Raw genomic sequence first — 22987 nt, 5'->3', positions numbered from 1 at the left:
ATTTACCAATTTGGGTAGTGATCTGCGATGAATGAAACCTGTTCAAAAGCGCATTACACAATTGAGGAAGGTAGCAAAAGAATATGAAGCGAGTGGCGCGCATACAAGCATATTCATAAGTACAGCTACCTGCGAAACAAAGCGCGTGTAAACCTAAAGTTTAAATTAAGTTGATGGACAGGCTGCCACTGGCGTTTGTCATGCCCATGGCGAATACGATGTTCATGAGATAAAAAGTTTAATGATGAGACGCGGGTATGAAGCGAGACTTTTGATCGACTTTGTAACAGAGTTAAAATTGCTGGTGAAGGACTGTGCTTATGCAAACGAATAGGAAAGCAGGGTGTAAAGTTTAAGTTTAAATTACGTTCATAGACACGCTGCCAGTAAATATTCGCAGGCAAATCCACAACTTAATACCGGGAATGCCTGTTAAACATCTTAGATTCACAAGTACCGATTTGGGCAGTGAACATTTCGATGAACGAAACCTGTTATCTTTACAACAGTTGACAAACACGGAATATAACTTGAACACAACACATCCTCCAAATACGAACCTGATTGAAAGAAATGATGATAATCAAATCCTTGATGACAGCAACACTCATAACCGTGACAAAACAATTACATTGACAATTATGTTACATTACTTATAAAATGTTTCCTTTTATTTTTCATAACTTCTTTAACACACTACTTCTCAGCTGCGAAGTGCGGGTATTTTGCTAGTATACACACACACACATATAAATATATATATCTACACACATATATATATCTACACATATATATATATATATATATATATATATATATATATATATATATATATATATCTATATATATATATATATATATATACACTGCTCAAAAGAATTAAAGGAACACTTTTTAATCAGAGTATAGCATAAAGTCAATGAAACTTATGGGATATTAATCTGGTCAGTTAAGTAGCAGAGGGGTTGTTAATCAGTTTCAGCTGCTGTGGTGTTAATGAAATTAACAACAGATGCACTAGAGGGGCAACAATGAGATGACCCCCAAAACAGGAATGGTTTAACAGGTGGAGGCCACTGACATTTTTCCCTCCTCATCTTTTCTGACTGTTTCTTCACTAGTTTTGCATTTGGCTACAGTCAGTGTCACTACTGGTAGCATGAGGCGATACCTGACCCTACAGAGGTTGCACAGGTAGTCCAACTTCTCCAGGATGGCACATCAATGCGTGTCATTGCCAGAAGGTTTGCTGTGTCTCCCTGCACAGTCTCAAGGGCATGGAGGAGATTCTAGGAGACAAGCAGTTACTCTAGGAGAGCTGGAGAGGGCCATAGAAGGTCCATAACCCATCAGCAGGACCAGTATCTGCTCCTTTGGGCAAGGAGGAACAGGATGAGCACTGCCAGAGCCCTACAAAATGACCTCCAGCAGGCCACTGGTGTGAATGTCTCTGACCAAACAACCAGAAAGACTTCATGAGGGTGACCCAAGGGCCCCATGTCCTCTAATGGGCCCTGAGCTCACTGCCCAGCAGCATGCAGCTTCGATTGGCATTCGCCATAGAATACCAGAATTGGCAGATGCACCACTGGTGCCCTGTGCTTTTACAGATGAGAGCAGGTTCACCCTGAGCACGTGACAGAAGTGAAAGGGTCTGGAGAAGCCATGGAGAACATTATGCTGCCTGTAACATCATTCAGCATGAGCAGTTTGGTGGTGGGTTAATGATTGTCTGGGGAGGCATATCCATGGAGGGTCACACAGACCGCTACAGGCTTGACAAAGGCACCTTGGCTGCCATTAGGTATCAGGATGAAATCCTTGGACCCATTGTCAGACCCTATGCTGGTACAGTGGCTCCTGGTGCACGACAATTCCTGGCCTCATGTGGTGAGAGTATGCAGGCAGTTCCTGGAGGATGAAGGAATTGATACCATTGACTGGCCACCACACTTTCCTGACCTAAATCCAATAGAACACCTCTGGGACATTATGTTTTGGTCCATCCAATGCCACCAGGTTGCACCTCAGACTGTCCAGGAGCTCAGTGATGCCCTGGTCCAGATCTGGGAGGAGATCCCCCACAACACCATCTGTCATCTCATTAGAAGCATACACCAATGTTGTCAGGCATGTATACAAGAACACAGGGGCCATACAAAGTGCTGCGTACAATTTGAGTTGCTGCAATTAAATTTTGGCAAAATGGACTAGCCTGCCACAATTTTTTCACTCTGATTTTTGGGGTGTCTTTGAATTCAGGGCTCTGTAGGTTGATCATTTTCATCTCCATCAAACGATGTGGCATCCTTTCGTTCCTAACACATTACCCAGTCTATATCAGTATAGATATCCAGGAGGATTTCTTTTTCCCATTGAGATCTGATGTGTTTTCAAAGTGTTCCTTTAATTTTTTTGAGCAGTTTTTTTATTTTAATAATAACGTAACATGATTGACATTGTCATGAGTGTTGCTGTCATATATATGCCTGCCTGAATAAGTCACCCTCGCTTCACTCTTAATTTTTTACCGTTCATTTAATCATGGCTAGTGGCGAAAAAATTATAAAATGGAAGGAGGATTACACTGAGTATGGTTTTACCAAAACAATTATTGATGGAGAATCGATTATTCATAAAGCTTGAATTGGTGATCTGTTTTTCTGTGTTAACCTCATATTTTTTCATACTTCTTCTCAAACCAAAGGGTCGCGAGGGTAAAATGAATCGAAGAAAAGGAAACATTTTAAAATAATGTAACCACGATTGTCAATGTAACCTTTTGTAAGAAGTGCCTGGAGGATTCAGTGTGGAGAAACTCTAGAGACAGCGTGTGTATTAACATGTGGATTTTTCTGTGAGTATTTGGTGGTAGTGTGACGTGAAGTTGCTTTGGAAGAACTTCGTTAGCGTAGACTCAGCTCAGAAGCAGAAAGTAGAGATTGAATGGGAGGGGAGAGGATGACGTCACTCCTCCACCCGCATTAACTGTCAATACCCCCACAAACACAGTCTCTCAAAATTTGCATAAGCACAGCCTTTGACCAGCAATTTGAACTTTGTTAGAAAGTGATCAAAACGGTCATTTATACCCTGCGTCCTCTCATTTAACTTGTATCCCGCATTAGCCGTGGGCATGACAAACACCAGCAGCAGCCTGTCTATGTACTTAATTTAAACTTTAGTTTTACACCGTGCTTTGTTTATGAAATAGCTTTTAGCAGGCATGAATATTACTTATTACAGTATGTAGTCACTCACTTTCGCTTCTTATTGTTTGTGCCTTTTCAATTTGTATAATGTTTTCTTCAGCGCTTTTTGGGCTCTTCCTGGTTTTCCTACGTGTCGCGTTGACAGTCAGGATTCACTTGATGTGGTGGGAGAATGATGATATCACTGCGAGCTCAACCCCCACAGCCATCCCGAGCTCAACTCCATTACATTATATGGAGAGAAAAATAAGCTTCCATTTATGACCAGTACTCGTAGAATTTGAAATGAAACCTACCCAACTTCTGTAAGTAAGCTGTGAAGAATGAGCCTGCCAAATTTCAGCCTTCTACCTGCGGGAAGTTGGAGAATTAGTGATGAGTCAGTGAGGGCTTTGCCTTTATTAGTATACTAGCAGAATACCCAGCGCGCCCTTGCCAGAAATGAGTGTGTTAAAGAAGGATGCGAAAAAGAAAAGGAAAAATTTTAAAAATAATGTAACATGATTGTCAAAGTAATTGTTTTGTGTATTTGTGACGGCGCGTCACAAAGTTGTTTTGATGGCTGCATCAGAAAATGTACCACTGACGTCTGACACACCTCCTTTTTACTGTTTTCTCACAGCTTTGATTGCTGCTGTCATACATACATACATATATATATACATATACACATATATATAGATATACATACATATATATATACACATATACATATATATATATATATACACATATATACATATATATACACATATACATATATATATATATACACATATACATATATATATATATACATATACATATATATATATATATATACACATATACATATATATATATGTATATACATATACATATATATATACATATATATATGCATATACATATATATATACATATATATATACATATATATATACATACATATACATATATATATATATATATATATATGTATATATATATATATATATATATATATATATATACATACTATATATACACATATCTATATATATATATATACATATACATATATACATATATATATACACACATACATATATACATACATATATATATACATACATACATACATATATACATACATATACATGCATATATATATATATATATATATATATATATATATATATATATATATATATATATATATATATATATATATATATATATACACTAACAAAATACCCGCTTCAGCGCGAGAAGTAGTGTGTTAAAAGCAATGAAAAGAAAAGGAAACATTTTGAAAATAACGTAACATGATTGTCAATGTAATTGTTTTGTCACTGTTGTGAGTGATGAGTATTGCTGTCATATATATTTACACACACACACATACACACATACATATATAAACATATACACATATATATACACACACACATATACATACATATATATACATATATACATATACATACACACACATATATACACACACAGCTATTTAGTATCAGTGCAATACGCTGCTTGTTAAACGGATAACTCCGCTCTTACGTGCAAGTCTGCGTGGATATTATGAACTATCGTATTTGTTCAAGTTCTATTTAAATTTTAAATAGAAGGAATTTTTATTTAGTCGACAGAAATATCTTTGGTAGGAATGGTAAAACAGACAGGAATATTATTCGTGAATAAATCAACTCAAACCTTAAACAACTTATAATATTTTGCTCTCCATAAAAATATATCCTGTCTAAATTATACAAGTTAGAAATAAAGTAAACGTTAAAAGAACAAACATTCAAATTTCTTTACTCTTATGTAATTTTATATAAAAATAAACTTAGATTTTAAATATCCCAAAAGATTTTGCTCTCCATAAAATATATCCTGTCAAAATTATACAAATTCAAATATGAACATGCTGCATAACAAAACCTGGAAATATAAATAAAATGTGTTCCTTTCAGCAATAACAAATCAAATCATTCAGTTGTCTTTGCTCATATGTCATTTTAGAGCTGGACGCCTGGCATCTTTTTGGCAACAAGTTCGTTTCTGTTTGGTGTGAGGTTCTGTGTTGTGGAGATTCTCAGGATGGATTGCAGGTGCTCATCAGTGAGGCGACTCCTGTGTGCTGTTTTGTTAGTCTTTATCACTGAGAAGAGCTTCTCACACAGATATGTGCTACCAAACATGCACAAGGTTCGAGCCGCATGTAGCGGACTTTTTGTTCTTCAAAGTCACCAAAGCGCCGTGCAAACTCAGTGCGCTCAGTTTATCAGCAAAGTGCGTATTTGGGAACACCGTAGTGGCGACTTGGTTTAACATTACTTGGCAACAGGGAAAGTGGGGCAAGTTGCACTGGTGCATTTGTGTCTCCCATAAAAGCAGCTTCACTTGAAATCACTTTGTGATTGTGCCGCGGTAAAAGCGTCCGCTGAAGTGTCAGATTCTTATTTAATTCTTCTGCTTTCTGTATCTTCTGCATTGCATTCAGGTTACCCTGATGTTTTGTCATAGTGCCGTCTTAGATTAAATTCTGTAATTACAGCCACATTAGCTCCACAAATGAGACACACGGGTTCAGTAAACATATACTCAGCCTCCCATCGGTTTTAAAGGCTCTATTTTCAGAATCAACTTTTCTCTTCAGCATCGTGTGAGCTAGCCGCAATAACTTGCAGCATCATAAGCTAGACTTGATTAACGCGTAAGTGTTCGCAAGGCAGCTGAAGCGCTGCATTATGGGATCTGTAGTTTATTGTGTTACCAGCGCTTCATATACCGGGCCATTAATAACAATAATACAGTATATAAAATGATCTCGCGGGCGGATATAATTACACGCCGGGCGGATGTGGCCTGCCCTTGAGTTTGACACATATGGACTAAATAGAACTTGAAAATATATATTTTTTCAAATGTGATCGCGCAATTCAGATAGAGTTGACGCACTACAGCCTGCATGCCTCAATAAGTCATCCTCCCTCGCTCTTACTTTTTACCGTTCATCTAATGAATACACTGAGTATGGCTTTACCAAAACAATCATTGATGGCGAATAAAGTATCCATTATTAGAGTATGTAGATCGGGATATATATATATATATATATATACCGTGTATCGCAGCGAGAAGTAGTGTGTTAAAAAGCTAGAAAAGAAAAGGGAACATTTTAAAAATAGCGTAACATGACTGTCAATATACAGTATTTGTTTTGTGAGTGTTACTGAGTGTTGCTGTCATCAAGGATTTGATTATCATTATTTCTTTCAATCAGGTTCGTATTTGTAGGATGTGTTGTGTTCAAGTTACATTCCGTGTTTGTCAATCGTTGTAAAGATGACAGGTTTCATTCATCGATTCGTTTCTTACTGCATCAATAAACAGCTCGTCTTCTTCTTTATCTGAGACCTGACACACTGCATGCGCGGTTTTTTTTTACACTGTCTTCCTTTAGCGGGACATTGACTTTTCCACGTGTGCTTTGTTTCCGCAGTAGCTGGATTTATGAATATGCTTGTATGTATCAGGCGCTTCATATTTTTGCTGCCTTTTCAATTGTGTAATTCGGTTTTGTTCAGCGCTCTTTGGAACTGTTGCTTTTATCTGTGCACTCGTCAGTTCCGTGAGCTTTCGGTGTACATGCATCGAAGTTCCCAGCTGTGCTGGTGCCATCTCGTGCTATGTCCATGGCTGTATTTAATGTTACCTTAGTCCTGGCACTTAAAACTTTCTCTCGCAGTTTGCTGAGTTTGTGTCAAACACCACCCTGACCATCTCATCTTCCTCTGCATAAGCACAGTCCTTCACCCGTGAATATTTAGTGGGAGTTTGCTATTGGATTGCCGCTGACGGACGGCCTTATATGGGCAGGCACTAAATTACAAGCGCCAGCGCAGCCTGTCTATGAACTTAATTTAAAGTGTAGGTTTACATCGTGCTTTGTTTCAGTAGCAGAACTCATGAATATGGTTGTATATGTCACTTTCGCTTCGCTTCTTATTGTTTCACTGCCCTCTAAATTATATAATGCATGTTTTCTTCAGCGCTTTTTGGAGGTCTTCCTGGTTTTCTATGTACTGCGTGATTACGTGAAGGCGTGATGATGTCACGAAACTCCGCCTGCGTTCAAGCTCATCTCCATTACAGTAAATGGAGAAAACAGCTTCCAGTTATGACCATTACACGTAGAATTTCGATATAAAACCTGCCCAACTTTTGTAAGGAAGCTGTAAGGAATGAACCTGCCAAATTTCAGCCTTCCACCCACACGGGAAGTTGGAGAATTAGTGATGAGTGAGTGAGTGAGTGAATGAGTGAGGGCTTTGCCTTTTATTAGTATAGATATATATATACACACACACACACATATATATATACCTACCTATCTACATCATATATACACACACATACATACAAATTATATGTATGTATGTATGTATGTATGTATGCATGCATGCATTCATGCATGTGTGTGTGTATATATATATATATATATATATATATATATATATATATATATATATATATATATATATATATTTATATACATACTTGTGTGTATGTTTGTATGTGTCTATATGTGTGTTTATAGGTTTGGTGACTGAGTGCATGGGAAAAATAATAAATTATAGTCTATAAGTTATTAAACAGTAAAACATTAATGTTTTAAGAAGTACAGGTACATTGAAATTATATTTTCTATGTGAACGTTCAAATTTGTGCCTCTGGCAATGTGCCTTACCGGCATTTAAAGAAAATTTGTTTTGTGTCCTCTGCAGTGTTAAGAGAGAAAGGCTTTGGTTTGGGATAAAAAGAAAAAAGGTGTAAAGAAAGGAAAGTTGCCTTTTTCTTTTATATAGTATAGAGAGATGTGTTAAGCTGGCGTTATGTTAGCCTTTTTGGGGACAGTCAGCGGTGGGTCTTGTGTAGACTGGTGAGACGTCCTCGCCATTAATCGGCTGTGATGGCACTGTCAGTCCTCCACTCGTGTGTGTCTTCATAATCCGAGCTGAGGACCTCATAATCGTATACGTGCAAAGTGTGAATCGCCTTAATATTATTTTGCCGTGGTGTAGAAACGGGGTCCCGTGTTTGCACTTGTCTGGGCTATAGCGCAGGGGGAGGATGAAAAAAATTTAAAGTACTCACTTTGACTTAAGGCAGAAGCGCAGTCAGCGTCTCAAAGGCCGGCACAGCTATGCACGCGCGCTGTCTGCTCGACTTTTACTGGGCAGGAGACCCCAGTTTTTGCAGACACTTTCATGATATCAAAAGTCTCAGCGCTCTTTGGAGGTCATTCATATATATATATGACAGTCAGTTCACGTGATTACGTAGAGGCGTGATGATGTCACACGAAACTCCGCCCCCCCACGTCTTTCCAGCTCAACTTTATTACAGTTAATGGAGAAAAATACCTAGAATTTCGAAATGAAACCTGCCCAACTTTTGTAAGTAAGCTGTAAGAATGAGCCTGCCAAATTTCAGCCTTCTACCTACACGGGAAGTTGGAGAATTAGTGATGAGTGAGTGAGTGAGTGGGTGAGTGAGTGCTTTGCCTTTTATTAGTATAGATTATATATGTATATATATATATATGTATATATATGTGTGTGTATATATGTATATATATGTGTGTGTGTATGTATATATATATATATATATATATATATCTATACTAATAAAAGGCAAAGCCCTCACTCACTCACTCACTCACTGACTCATCACTAATTCTCCAACTTCCCGTGTGGGTGGAAGGCTGAAATTTGGCAGGTTGATTCCTTACAGCTTCCTTACAAAAGTTGGACAGGTTTTATATCGAAATTCTACGCGTAATGGTCATAACTGGAAGCAGTTTTCTCCATTTACTGTAATGGAGATGAGCTTCAACGCCGGGGCGGAGTTTCGTGTGACATCATCACGCCTCCACGTAATCACGCGTACATAGAAAACCAGGAAGACCTCAAAAAGCGCTCAAGAAAACATGCATTATATAATTGAGAAGGCAGCGAAACAATAAGAAGCGAGTTCTGCTACTTCGGAAACAAAGCACGATGTAAACCTACACTTTAAATTAAGTTCATAGACAGGCTGCGCTGGCGTTTGTAATTTAGTGCCTGCCCATATAAGGCCATCCGTCAGCGGCAATCCAATAGCAAACTGCCACGGGTAAATATTCACGGGTGAAGGACTGTGCTTATGGAGAGGAAGATGAGATGGTCAGGGTGGTGTTTGACACAAACTCAGCGAAACTGCCAGAGAAAGTTTTAAGTGCCAGGACTAAGGTAACATTAAATAAAGCTATGGACATAGCACGAGATGGCACCAGCACAGCTGGGAACCTTCGATGCAAGTACACGAGTGGCTCCGTGAACTGATGCAGTGCACAGATAAAAGCAACAGTTCCAAAGAGCTGAACAAAAAAATTACACAATTGAAAAGGCAGCAAAAATATGAAGCGTCTGATAAGCATATTCATAAATGCAGCTACTGTGGAAACAAAGCACACGGTGGAAAAAGTCAATGTCCGCTAAAGGAAGACAGCGTAAAAAAAAAAAAACCGTGCATGCAGTTTGTCACATCACAGATAAAAGGAAGGCGAGCTGTTTATTGATGCAGTAAGGAACTAATCGATGAATGAAACCTCTTATCTTTACAGCGATTGACAAACACGGAATGTAACTTGAACACATCGTACAAATACGAGCCTGATTGAAAGAAATAATGATAATCAAATCCTTGATGACAGCAACATTCAATAACACTCACAAAACAATTACTGTATATTGACAATCATGTTACGTTATTTTTAAAATGTTCCCTTTTCTTTTCATAACTTCTACTTCTCCACTGCGATACGGGTATATATATAAATGTATATCTATAGCCCGATCTACAATACATACTTTAGCATAGACAAGCGGTGGCGCAATTGTAGAGTCTTAAGCCTCTAACGCCGACATTGAGGTTCGATTCGAGAGGGTGTACTGACTATGTCGCGCGCTACCGATTCATTTTACCTTCCCATCTCCTTGGTTTGGGGCGTATGAAAAAATATTAGGTTAGCAGAATCATGTTACGTTATTTTAAAATTTTCCCTTTCTTAGCACAAGCACAGTTGAGAAGCTTGATGCATGTACTCCATAACGCGTTAAAAATAGCGCATTTAATCACACTTTCAATTCCAAGCAAGCGGGAACTTTTGTCAATGCATGATTTCCTGGTACATCCATTACACTGATGCACACATCACAGCTACAAAAATGTTAGAGTCGGAATAAAGCGCGTTCCTCGACTGATCATTTCGACTACCGGCGAAGCCTTGATAAAAGCATGGTTTTGTGCACACTGAAAAGCAAGCAAAATTAGATGCATTACAGAAAGCGGACTTTGTGGCTCTTACTGGGGATCATTGGACTTCCGTGACCGTTAGTAATTCTAAATACATCTAATTACAAAATGTTCAATGATCACACTGTTTTAGCCTAATGTACAAAATAATTTTGGCTAATGTTACTCAGAGTTTAAAGAGTAAGCTGGTCAAATTACCTTTTATGTTTCTGACTTATTTTTTAAGAAGAAAAACTGCACTTTATGGTGAAATTTTGGTTATTATTATTTAAAGACAATACTATTCTGAAAATGTACTTAAAGTACTTAAACTACCACTTTATTTTTAAGTCTGCCCAATTTTAACCAGGGATGATATTTTTGTTTCTGTTTTGAATTGAAATGCAGTTTAAAGCTTTTTTCAGAAATTAAAACAGCTTCAGTTTACAATATTCATGTCCATGTCTATTATTTGATTCTGTAAGCCCACTAAAACCGTTTTAAATAAAAAAAATTTGCGATTTGGGGCAAATTTACGTGTCGATTACATACGATTAATCAAGATTAATTCTTACACAGCCTCTAATTAATTGGATTAATTTTTTAATCGAGTCCCACCTAATATATATATGTAGATATATATATGTAGATTTATATATATATGTGTATATACAGTATATATGTAGATATGTATATGTTGTATATACAGTATGTATATATGTGTGTGTGTATATATACAGTATGTGTATATATATGTATATATATATAACTGTATATATATATATGTGTATAGATGTGTATATATATATATATGCCAGCAACACTCATGACAATTACAAAACAATTACATTGTCAATCATGTTACGTTATTATTAAAATGTTTCCTTTTCTTTTTACTTCTCGCTGCCAATGCAGCTATTTTGCTATATATATATATATATATATATATATATATATATATATATATATATATATATATATATATATATAAATAGATAGATATGACAACAACACTCATATCAATGACAAAACAATTACATTAACAATCATCTTACGTTATTTTTAAAATGTTTGCTTTTCTTTTTCATAATTTCTTTAACACACTACTTCTCTATATATCTATATATATACACACACACACACACACACATATATCTATACTAATAAAAGGCAAAGCCCTCACTCACTCACTCACTCATCACTAATTCTCCAACTTCCCGTGTGGGTGGAAGGCTGAAATTTGGCAGGTTCATTCCTTACAGCTTCCTTACAAAAGTTGGGCAGGTTTCATTTCGAAATTCTACGCATAATGGTCATAACTGGAAGCTGTTTTTCTCCATTTACTGTAATGGAGATGAGCTTGAACGCCGTGGGGGCGGAGTTTCGTGTGACATCATCACGCCTCCACGTAATCACGCAGTACATAGAAAACCAGGAAGACCTCCAAAAAAGCGCTGAAGAAAACATGCATTATATAATTGAGAAGGCAGCGAAACAATAAGAAGCGAGCGAGTGACATATACAACCATATTCATGAGTTCTGCTACTTCGGAAACAAAACACGATGTAAACCTACACTTTAAATTAAGTTCATAGACAGGCTGCCGCTGGCGTTTGTAATTTAGTGCCTGCCCATTTAAGGCCGTCCGTCAGCGGCAATCCAATAGCAAACTCTCACTAAATATTCACGGGTGAAGGACTGTGCTTATGCAGAGGAAGATGAGATGGTCAGGGTGGTGTTTGACACAAACTCAGCGAAACTGCGAGAGAAAGTTTTAAGTGCCAGGACTAAGGTAACATTAAATACAGCCATGGACATAGCACTAGATGGCACCAGCACAGCTGGGAACCTTCGATGCATGTACACCGAAGCGGCTCACGTGAACTGGCGCGGTGCACAGATAAAAGCAACAGTTCCAAAGAGCTGAACAAAAGCGAATTACACAATTGAAAAGGCAGCAAAAAATATGAAGCGTCGGATACATACAAGCATATTCATAACTCCAGCTACTGCGGAAACAAAGGACACGGTGGAAAAAGTCAATGTCCCTTTAAAGGAAGACAGTGTAAAAAAAAAAAAACCCGTGCATGCAGTGTGTCAGGTCTCAGATAAAGAACAAGGCGAGCTGTTTATTGATGCAGTAAGAAACGAATCGATGAATGAAACCTGTCATCTTTACAACGATTGACAAACACGGAATGTAACTTGAACACAACACATCCTACAAATACGAACCTGATTGAAAGAAATAATGATAATCAAATCCTTGATGACACTAACACTCAGTAACACTCACAAAACAAATACTGTATATTGACAGTCATGTTACGTTATTTTTAAAATGTTCCCTTTTCTTTTTCTAGCTTTTTAAACACACTACTTCTCAGCTGATAGTATATATATATATATATATATATATATATATATATATATATATATATATATATATATATATATATATATATATATATATATATATATATATCCCAATCTACATACTCGAATAATGGATACTTTATTCGCCACCAATGATTGTTTTGGTAAAGCCATACTCAGTGTATTCATTAGATGAACGGTAAAAAGTAAAAGCGAGGGGAGGATGACTTATTGAGGCATGCAGGCTGTAGTGCGCGTCAACTCTATCTGAATTGCGCGATCACATTTGAAAAAATATCTCTTTTCAAGTTCTATTTAGTCCGTATGTGTCAAACTCAAGGGCCGTGGGCCACATCCGGCCCGGCGTGTAATTATATCCGGCCCGCGAGATCATTTTATATACTGTATTATTGTTATTAATGGCCCGGGTATATGAAGCGCTGGTAACACAATAAACTACAGATCCCATAATGCAGCACTTCAGCTGCCTTGCCGAACACTTACCGCATTAATCAAGTCTAGTTTATGATGCTGAAAGTTATTGCGAAGCTAGCCCACACGATGCCAAAGAGAAAAGTTGATTCTGAAAATGGAGCCTTTAAAAACCGATGGGAGGCTGAGTATATGTTTACTGACATTGCCGATAAACCCGTGTGTCTCATTTGTAGAGCTAATGCGGCTGTAATTACAGAATTTAATCTAAGACGGCACTATGAGATAAAACATCAGGATAACCTGAAAGACATGAGTGCAATGCAGAAGATACAGAAAGCAGAAGAGTTAAAGAAGAATCTGACACTTCACAGACGTTTTTACCCGTGCAAAATCACAAAGTGATTTTAAGTGAAGCTGCTTTGATGGAAGACACAAATGCACCAGTGCAACTTGCCCCACTTTCCCTGTTGCCAAGTAATGTTGAACCAAGTCGGCACAACGGTGTTATATATATACATACAGTATATACATTTACTGTATATTACACATATACACACACTATATATATACACATACACACACACACACACACATACATATCATATACATATCAAGAAAGCACAATAACATCTTATTAAAAACATAGTTTAGTATAATAGTCAGTGGTTTATTATTAAAAACTTAATACAGAGGTTTAAAGCAGAATACAAAATAGGGGCACAACTTTTTAAAGCGACAGACTGACCTGTTATATTCTAGTTGTTCCAATGAAAAGATGTGCTTATTAAAATATTCTTGTAGTTTTTCATTGGCATAGTTGATACTAAACTGCTCAAATCGGTTAACCTTTAAAAAACAAACATTAAAAGCAGAATAAGTTATTTTTTATTATTTTTAAAACAAAAAATTAAAACAAATAGGAAATTATTATTATAGTTCTGACTGAAGGTAGAAATTACCTGCATTAGTCTCACAAAACCTGCTTTAAGTCGGTTTAGAAAGCACACAAACCTTGATACACATTAAGAAAAAATAAAAGAGGAGCATATTTTTACATTTAATAAACAGTAATAATATTTAAATTCTATAATGTTAATTGTTTGAAGTTTGATTTAATGATCCTGATACACAAAGCATCAATGAAAACATGCATATAACACTAAGTACAAGATGATATGCAGATAGTTACCAAATCCCTCAAATACTCTATTTCATTTAACAAGCTATTATGAGGAATGTTTAATTCCACTATTATATCATTTTTGATAAACACTAGGTAATTATGACTTGCATTTTAACAGACTGATGTTTTTACTCAGCCAAGTGAGTCTAGAAGGTGAGCGCAAAGCTGCTTAAAGTGTAAAAAAAAATTAATGTTTGGAAGTATTAAGCGGTTTATCACTAAATGGAGAGGGGAAAAAAAAAACATAGCACCCAGTTCATCAAGACTAACATCCCATTAGTCAGATGAACAAAATGTGTTGACTGATACCAGATGTTGTAGGATGAAGTGGATTTCACACACAGTTCTATAAATTTGCTAGTGTGCTAAGCATTTATAAGTAAACACTTACATGACCCTCTAAATTCTATATTACACTTCCAATTAATAAACAACTCAAACTTCTATAAACAGACAAACATCAGTAATTAATCAATCTGAAGCTTGAGACACTAACTCATTGACATACATCCCAAGTTTATCTAGAGTTGACCTGAAGTTGCACTGTATTCAGTAGAAAGCATCCACCTCAATTTTTGGATATAGAAAGAAAACTTTTACAGGGTTCCGTTAAGTTACCTCTTACATCATGACAGGACCCAGTTACAAGGAATTTTAGAATTAAAATCACCAAAAGTAAGTAAATCAGCATGAAAGCAAATAAGAGGAGTAGTAATCCATCGGACTCTTCGTTATTCAATCATAAACCTTATGCTGAGTTGGAGTTAATTTCAGCTGCATTAGTTGCAAGGTCAGGAACCAACATAAAGAGTCAAATACAGATCTGAAAACAACCTTTTCCTAACAAGTGATAATGTTTATATAAATCTCAGAGTTAAATAAAAATCTATTTAAAAAGTAGTTGAATTTAGGACCATGTCAGAATAAAATCAATTCTAGCTGTGCTACCCATTTAGGACTAGTTGAAATCTAAATAATCAATGTAGACCTTACAATTAACACTGTAGTGCTCTATTTAATGCATGTTTCTTTTATGTGTCATTTAGTATTTTATTCTAAAAAAGCAGTGTCAATGTTTGTGATGCTCCATTTGTACATTTGTAGCAAAAAAAGTAAATTGCAACAGATGTTTGTGGTGCACCATTTGTTGCTATGACACATGCAATGCACATGCCTCTTATATGCCATTTGGAATGGGGCTGGTAAAAGCAGTGTAAAGGTCTGTCATGTGCCATGTATTAGAAAGATAAATGCAATGCATTTCATCAATATAAATGTTTGTGATGTGTCATCTGTTGGAATAACAAATGCAAAGCATTTTACTACTACAATCGTTCTGCTACCCTTCCAGGATTTGTTGAAATCCAAATACAGTAATCCCTCCTTGATCGCGGGGGTTGCATTCCAGAACCCCCCGCGATAGATGAAAATCTGCGAAGTAGAAACCATATGTTTGTAGGGTTATTTTTATATATTTTAAGCCCTTAGAAACTCTCCCACACTTAACATTATTAGAGCCCTCTGGACATGAAATAACACATTTTAGTCAAAAGTTTAAACTGTGCTCCATGACAAGACAGAGATGACAGTTCTTTCTCACAATTAAAATAATGGAAATAGATCTTCTCTTCAGGAGCAGAGAATTTCAAGAGAGAGAGAGAGAGATCGCTCGCAAAGAAAAGCAAACAATCAAAAAATCAATACGTGTGCTTTTAAGTTCGCCACAACATTTTTTAGAGGAGCGTCAGTATCTTCTAAGCAAACAGTCTCTGTGCAAACAGCCCCTCTGCTCACATCTCCTCCGTCAGGCGCAGAGAACGTCAGAGAGAGAGAGTGAGTGAGATTAAAGCAAACAATCAAAAAAATAAATAAGTGTGTTTTTGGAAGCACCGCGATAAAGCGGCTGGCATTTCTTAAAGGTGCGTTCGTATCCACTAGGCAAACAGCTCCTCTGCTCACACCCCCTCCGTCAGGCGCAGAGAATGTCAGAGAGGGTGAGAGAGAGGCAGAGACAAGCAAACAATCGAGCACCGCACGGGAAGCATATCTTATAGCATTGAGGATTTTTAGTTAATATGTAATAGATGCTCGGATTGGGTAGCTTCTAAGCCATCTGCCAATAGCGTCCCTTGTATAAAATCAACTGGGCAAACAAACTGAGGAAGCAAATACCATAAATTAAAAGACCCATTGTCCACAGAAATCCGCGAACCAGCGAAAAATCCGTGATATATATTTAGATATGCTTGCATTTAAAATCCGCGATAGAGTGAAGCCGCGAAAGTCGAAGCGCGATATAGCGAGGGATTACTGTAATCAATGTCAACCTATGCATTAATGTTTGCAGTGCACCATCTATTAGAATGTATTTTGTAATGCATCTATACTAATAAAAGGCAAAGCCCTCATTGACTCATCACTAATTCTCCAACTTCCCATGTATGTAGAAGGCTGGAATTTGGCAGGCTTATTCCTTACAGCTTACTTACAAAAGTTAAGCAGGTTTCATTTCGAAATTCTACACGTAACGGTCATAACAGTCCACAATGTCCGCCATGTTGAACTTTCTTATTTATGGCCCCATCTTCACGAAATTTGGTAGTTGGCTTCCCTGCGCTAACCAAAACAGATGTACATACTTATTTCGATGGTATGACGCCACTGTCGGCCGCCATATTAAACTTTCCAACTTCACTAATTCTCCAACTTCCCGAGTAGGTAGAAGGCTGAAATTTGGCAGGCTTGTTTCTTACAGCTTACTTACAAAAGTTAAGCAGGTTTCATTTCGAAATTCTACACGTAACGGTCATAACGGTCGACAAGCGTCCACCATGTTGAACTTTCTTATTTATGGCCCCATCTTCATGAAATTTGGTAGAAGCGGCTTCCCTCGCTAACGAAACCAATGTACGTACTTATTTCGGTGGTATGACACCACTGTCGGCCGCCATATTGAACTTTCCAATGGTCTTTGTTACTTATGGGCCCATCTTCAAGAAATTTGGTATGCGGGTTCCCAACGCTAACTGAATCCTACTTACGCAAATATATATTTCCATAGTCTGCAGCTCGGTCACCGTGTGAGGCGGCGTTGGGTCCCCCATCCCAACGCCTCCCACGTTTTTGGCTGCCTGCCTATATAAGGCCGTCCGTTGCTCCTGTCTCTAAATTCCCTTCCTTGCTTCGCCACGGGATTCACGTCTCCCTGCTGATAACTACAGCCTTTTTATTTAATCCACAATTTCTCTGCTGTTTTATTGTTCGTTTATTACGATTATAGTTATTGTGTAGGTATTTTAGACATTGTTCAGGTACCCATTTCCTTTATCGTTCCAACCGTACCCCCATTAACATGTCTATCGAGGTGATCACTATCTATCAAAGAACTGTCACTTACAGAGTGGTTTCCATGCCCGGAGATGGCATCTGCCTTTTCCATTCTCTTTGTTACATACTGCACGGCCATATCAGGCTGACTCTTGATATCCGGAGGAACATTGTTTCTTATGTATTGAATGACTGGGACAGGTTCAAGGTGTGGACTGATGATGATACAGGAGGTAATTATACTACACAGGAGCACTATAAGTGTGAAATGCTTAACACTAGAATTACCAGAGCCTACGAAAAAACTTGTAATTCCGTCCCACCTTAAACTGCTTCTTAAATCCCTTCACACCTCTCCGCCAGCGCCCTTTGTTTTCTAAATGTGCTGATAAAGAGAAGCCGGCTATTCCATCCCCCCACCAATTTAGAACGTGCGAACTTCTCTCAGCTCATGCCTTGATTGAGTATCTGGGAGTGAAGTGGAGTTTTAGAGTGGAAATAATAGATCGTTGTTTGGAACACACGCATTTCATGTCTGTTCCGTTTCTACAGTAATCTGTGTCAACACATTGTTAAAACAGAAACTTTTTTATATTCTAGTAGTAGATGACAAAATGTAGGCATAAACTATATAATGTATGAAGCCTGAAGACCAAATAGCAAAGAAACATTTTCACAAGAATAACACAATTGCACTTTTATTCAAACATATAACTGCAGAAACAAAAAGCCTTAACATGCGACATTGACACCAGTTTACTGTAACTGACTCCGTGGCTCAATAGACTCAGCCCCCGCTTGGGAATCAAGGGGTCGCGGGTTCGATCCTGCGCCCCTCCATTTTGAGAAGTAAACTGCTCTTGTCTTACTGTTTTAGAATAAAAGCATACATTTGATTTCAGTCTGTAACAGCCGGTGCAGTTTATGATCCTTGTAAAGGTTAGCTTTTTTTTTTATTCACTTTTCACTCTCTCAGTCGCGTTCAGAATCAATCCATACAACCCCATCTGACACGGCTGTTTTCACTAAAGGCGCTATAGCTCTGCAGTGTACCACGATGCATACTAACGCACAATCACCCCGGTTCTGACACACAAGCGCTGGCGAAGCTGCCTTCTTCGTATCTCACCGTCACTTGCTTTTCGTTTTATTGAGTGTTCCTGCCAGTCCCGCATGTTGCTGTATGCTTTTTCTTTTGTACTCCAGGACATGCAGAGGAAAGAATGGTAAAGACCAGTAACCGGCTATATGCAATCATCAGACACTCCCCATCTGCCCGTGTCGTTCAAACACAGGAACATATATTGGTGTAAAAGTATAACAAAAGTGCACTTTTATTCAAGTGCACTTTTTCCATCGCCTTTTCCTGTAAGAAGCAGTGTACACACTTCTCTGTGCTGTGGTTTCTATTACACACCTGAAAGAAAGAGACAATATATGTGAAAATATAATCGCACTAATGCAATATTATTTGAAAACGAACAGCGTCAGATCGGGTGTGAATTTATGCAGGAACTGGAAATTCTCTGATCGGGACCTTCCCCCAGGGAAGAAAGTACAGTGTCAGGTGCTCATTCAGTGTAATAGAAACCATAGCACAGAGAGGTGTGTACACTGCAACAAGTACACGTAAAGTAAATGTAGGAAGGACGGTCCTTGGGTGTGTGGGAACTGTTAATATTTGAATGTGATGATTTCATATAGCACGGAATGAAAATCAGCACTTCTTAGCATTGCACCATGCAAGGTGTCGTATCAATCGCCTACTGTAACTTGCTTTCTTTTTTCTTGGTTATACAGGTAGTTTTGAATAAAAGTGCACTTGTTTTGTTTGCGAAATGAAGTGTCTGCGTGCACTTTTCGTGGCATTACGTGTATTTTTGAGCATGCCCGTTTGAGCAGTATAAAAAGTATTGAAAAGTATAACAAAACAACGGGCAGATGGGGAGTGTCTGATGATTGCATATAGCGCCGAACTTACTGCTCTTTACTATTCTCTCCTCTGCGTGCCCTCGGTACAAAAGAAACAGAATACAGACGCGCTATACTGTAGCTCTGCGTTGTACCACGATGCATACTAACGCCCCCCCACCTGGTTCTGACACACAGGCGCTGGCGAAGCTGCCTTCTTATCTCACCGTCACTTGATTTTCTTTTTATTCAGTTTTATTGAGTGTTCCTGCCAGTCCCGCATGTTGCTGTATGCTGGATAGAGAGAAGTGTGTACACTGCTTCTTACAGGAAAAGGCGATGGAAAAAGTGCACTTTGTTATACTTTTACACCAATATATGTTCCTGTGCTTGAGCGACGGGCAGATGGGGAGTGTCTGATGATTGCATATAGCCCGAAGTTACTGGTCTTTACCATTCTTTCCTCTGCATGTCCTGTAGTACAAAGAAAAAGCATACAGCAACATGCGGGGACTGGCAGGAACACTCAATAAAGCGAAAAGCAAGTGACGGTGAGATACGAAGAAGGCAGCTTCGCCAGCGTTTGTGTGTCAGAACGCGGGGGCGGGTGATTGTGCGTTAGTATGCATCGTGGTACACTGCAGAGCTATAAGCGCGTCTTTAGTGAAAACAAGCCGTGTCAGATGGGGTTGTATGGATTGATTCTGAACGCGACTGAGAGAGTGAAAAGTGAATAAAAAAAAAGCTAACCTTTACAAGGATCATAAACTGCACCGGCTGTTACAGACTGAAATCAAAAGTATGCTTTTATTCTAAAACAGTAAGACAAGAGCAGTTTACTTCTCAAACGGAGTGGCGGGATCGAACCCGCGACCCCTTGATTCCCAAGCGGGGGCTGAGTCTATTGAGCCACGGAGTCAGTTACAGTAAACTGGTGTCAATGTCGCATGTTAAGGCGGCTTTTTGTTTCTGCAGTTATATGTTTGAATAAAAGCGCAATTGTGTTATTCTTGTGAAAATGTTTCTTTGCTATTTGGACTTCAGGCTTCATACATTATATAGTTTATGCCTACATTTTGTCATCTACTACTAGAATATAAAAAGTTTCTGTTTTAACAATGTGTTGACACAGATTACTGTAGAAACGGAACAGACATGAAATGCGTGTGTTCCAAACAACGATCTATTATTTCCACTCTAAAACTCCACTTCACTCCCAGATACTCAATCAAGGCCTGAGCTGAGAGAAGTTTGTGCACGTTCTAAATTGGTGGGGGGATGGAATAGCCGGCTTCTCTTTATCAGCACATTTAGAAGACAAAGGACGCTGGTGGAGAGGTGTGAAGGGATTTAAGAAGCAGTTTAAGGTGGGACGGAATTACGAGTTTTTTCGTAGGCTCTGGTAATTCTAGTGTTAAGCCCTTCACCTATGGTTCTGCATGTGAGTTGATGGCTACCGCTGAATTGTTCGGTTGTCGCTTTCAAGTGTACCGAAATGGCCAAATATTTTACACCTTTCGGCAACCGCCAATGCCTCTTAAACATCTTAGATTCACAGGTGACGATTTCAGTAGTGGACACTTTGATGTTTATGAATGTTTAAACTCTCAAAAGCTGGATGCAAAGTTATTGATGAAACTGGATGTATGCTTACAATGCTCGACAGATGCCGAATGTCAGTTCAACACAAGTCCTGCAAATACTGTCGTAATTGAAACAAACCATGAAACTCAAACCAATTGTGACAGCAGCAATCCAAGCTCTGAGATTTGAGGTAAGATTACTTATCACATGGCCAACTGTACGTTGCATGCTCAAGAGTAAGGTCAGCACACAGCTTGGTCATATTACAACCGGAAGGCCGAACTGACAATGTTGTATACAAAGAGATCCTTAACAAATAATTATTGGTATATTTTCCCTCAGTTTAAAAAGGTTTAATTTTCTTCTTAATAAAAATTTTAAGGCAGTACTTCGCCGCTGCTAAGCGCAGGGTATTTTCTAGTGTACTAATAAAATGCATTGCACTTGTCATTCCAACAGATGGCACATCACAAACATTTGTAGTAATAAAATGCATTATCAAAAACGTTTGTAATGTGCCATGTGGTGGCATGAAAAATGCAATGTATATGTCTCTTGGTATGGCATTTGTAAAAGAAGTGGCAATGTTTGTGATGCATCATCACTGGAAACATCAGAGACATAGCAGTAAGACAGATATACAGACAGACAGTTATTCTTTATTAAAATGGATATTTATTTTTTAGCAAACACATGTAAAAAAAAAACATTAAGATGACTGAAATAAAATGCTGCACAATTTCATTTTGTTAATTGTGTATTTCTAAAGATTTTATTGAACAGTACTGCCCCATTTTGATCACAAAATCTTTCACATTTCTGACGACAAAAAACATTTCTCCGATCTGCTTTAACAAAAAATAAATGGCACATAAAATCTATATTTGTTTTCGGGCCCCTAAACTGAACCAGAAACAAAATTACACTCTTTCTCCAATAATATTAACCAGCTGGAGATTCTTCATAGTTAAAAGAGATAGCACAAGTAAAATACAAGTTCAATTTTTAAACATTGCACTCTTTCATAAAGTATATATATATATATATATATATATATATATATATATATATATATATATATAATATATATATATATATAAATATATATATATATAAATATATATATATATATATATGTATATATATATATATATATATATATATATATATATATAATTAATTAATGCTGTATCTATTAATTTTACCTTTACTAATAATATTTAAACAAAAAGTAAAGCTTTTGTTGAAAATGCACTGAGGCAAATCCTTCAATCAGCCAGCTTGCTTGCAAAAAGTAATTAACCTTGAAGTGGTAATGGTGGTGCACCTGCATGTTGCCACCAAATATCTGGGGTCTACCACCACCTAGTGGTCACTATATCCCCATGCAGGAGTTTGCAGAGCCTCTTCAGTATGTTCTATTTAACTATTCTTCCTAAACAACAGATTTCTTTTCACACAAGATCCTGCAAACTATTTTTTTCACCTCTGATAAATACCATGATTTTACTTGATTTCAGCTGTTGTATCAATAATTTTATAATTTCAGGATAGACAGAACTTTACATACAGTTAGGTCCACAAATATTTGGACAGAGACAACGTTTTTCGAATTTTGGTTCTGTACATTACCACAGTGAATTTTAAATG

The 22987-nt window shown here is 37.6% G+C and overlaps 1 protein-coding gene across 1 annotated transcript in view; it reads right to left on the bottom strand.

Moving 5' to 3' along the window:
* The window catches only part of LOC120530629 (unconventional myosin-X-like), a 388518-nt gene that overhangs the window by 203239 nt on the left and 162292 nt on the right, over window positions 1–22987 (bottom strand). Inside the window, exon 12 of the mRNA XM_039755051.1 lies at window positions 14078–14178. Within this exon, the coding sequence (XP_039610985.1) occupies window positions 14078–14178 (101 nt within the window). The remainder of the gene's footprint in view (window positions 1–14077; window positions 14179–22987) is intronic.

The sequence above is a fragment of the Polypterus senegalus genome, chromosome 6, assembly GCF_016835505.1.
Source record: "Polypterus senegalus isolate Bchr_013 chromosome 6, ASM1683550v1, whole genome shotgun sequence".
Lineage (NCBI taxonomy): Eukaryota > Metazoa > Chordata > Cladistia > Polypteriformes > Polypteridae > Polypterus > Polypterus senegalus.
This window is presented reverse-complemented; position numbering and strand designations above follow the sequence as displayed.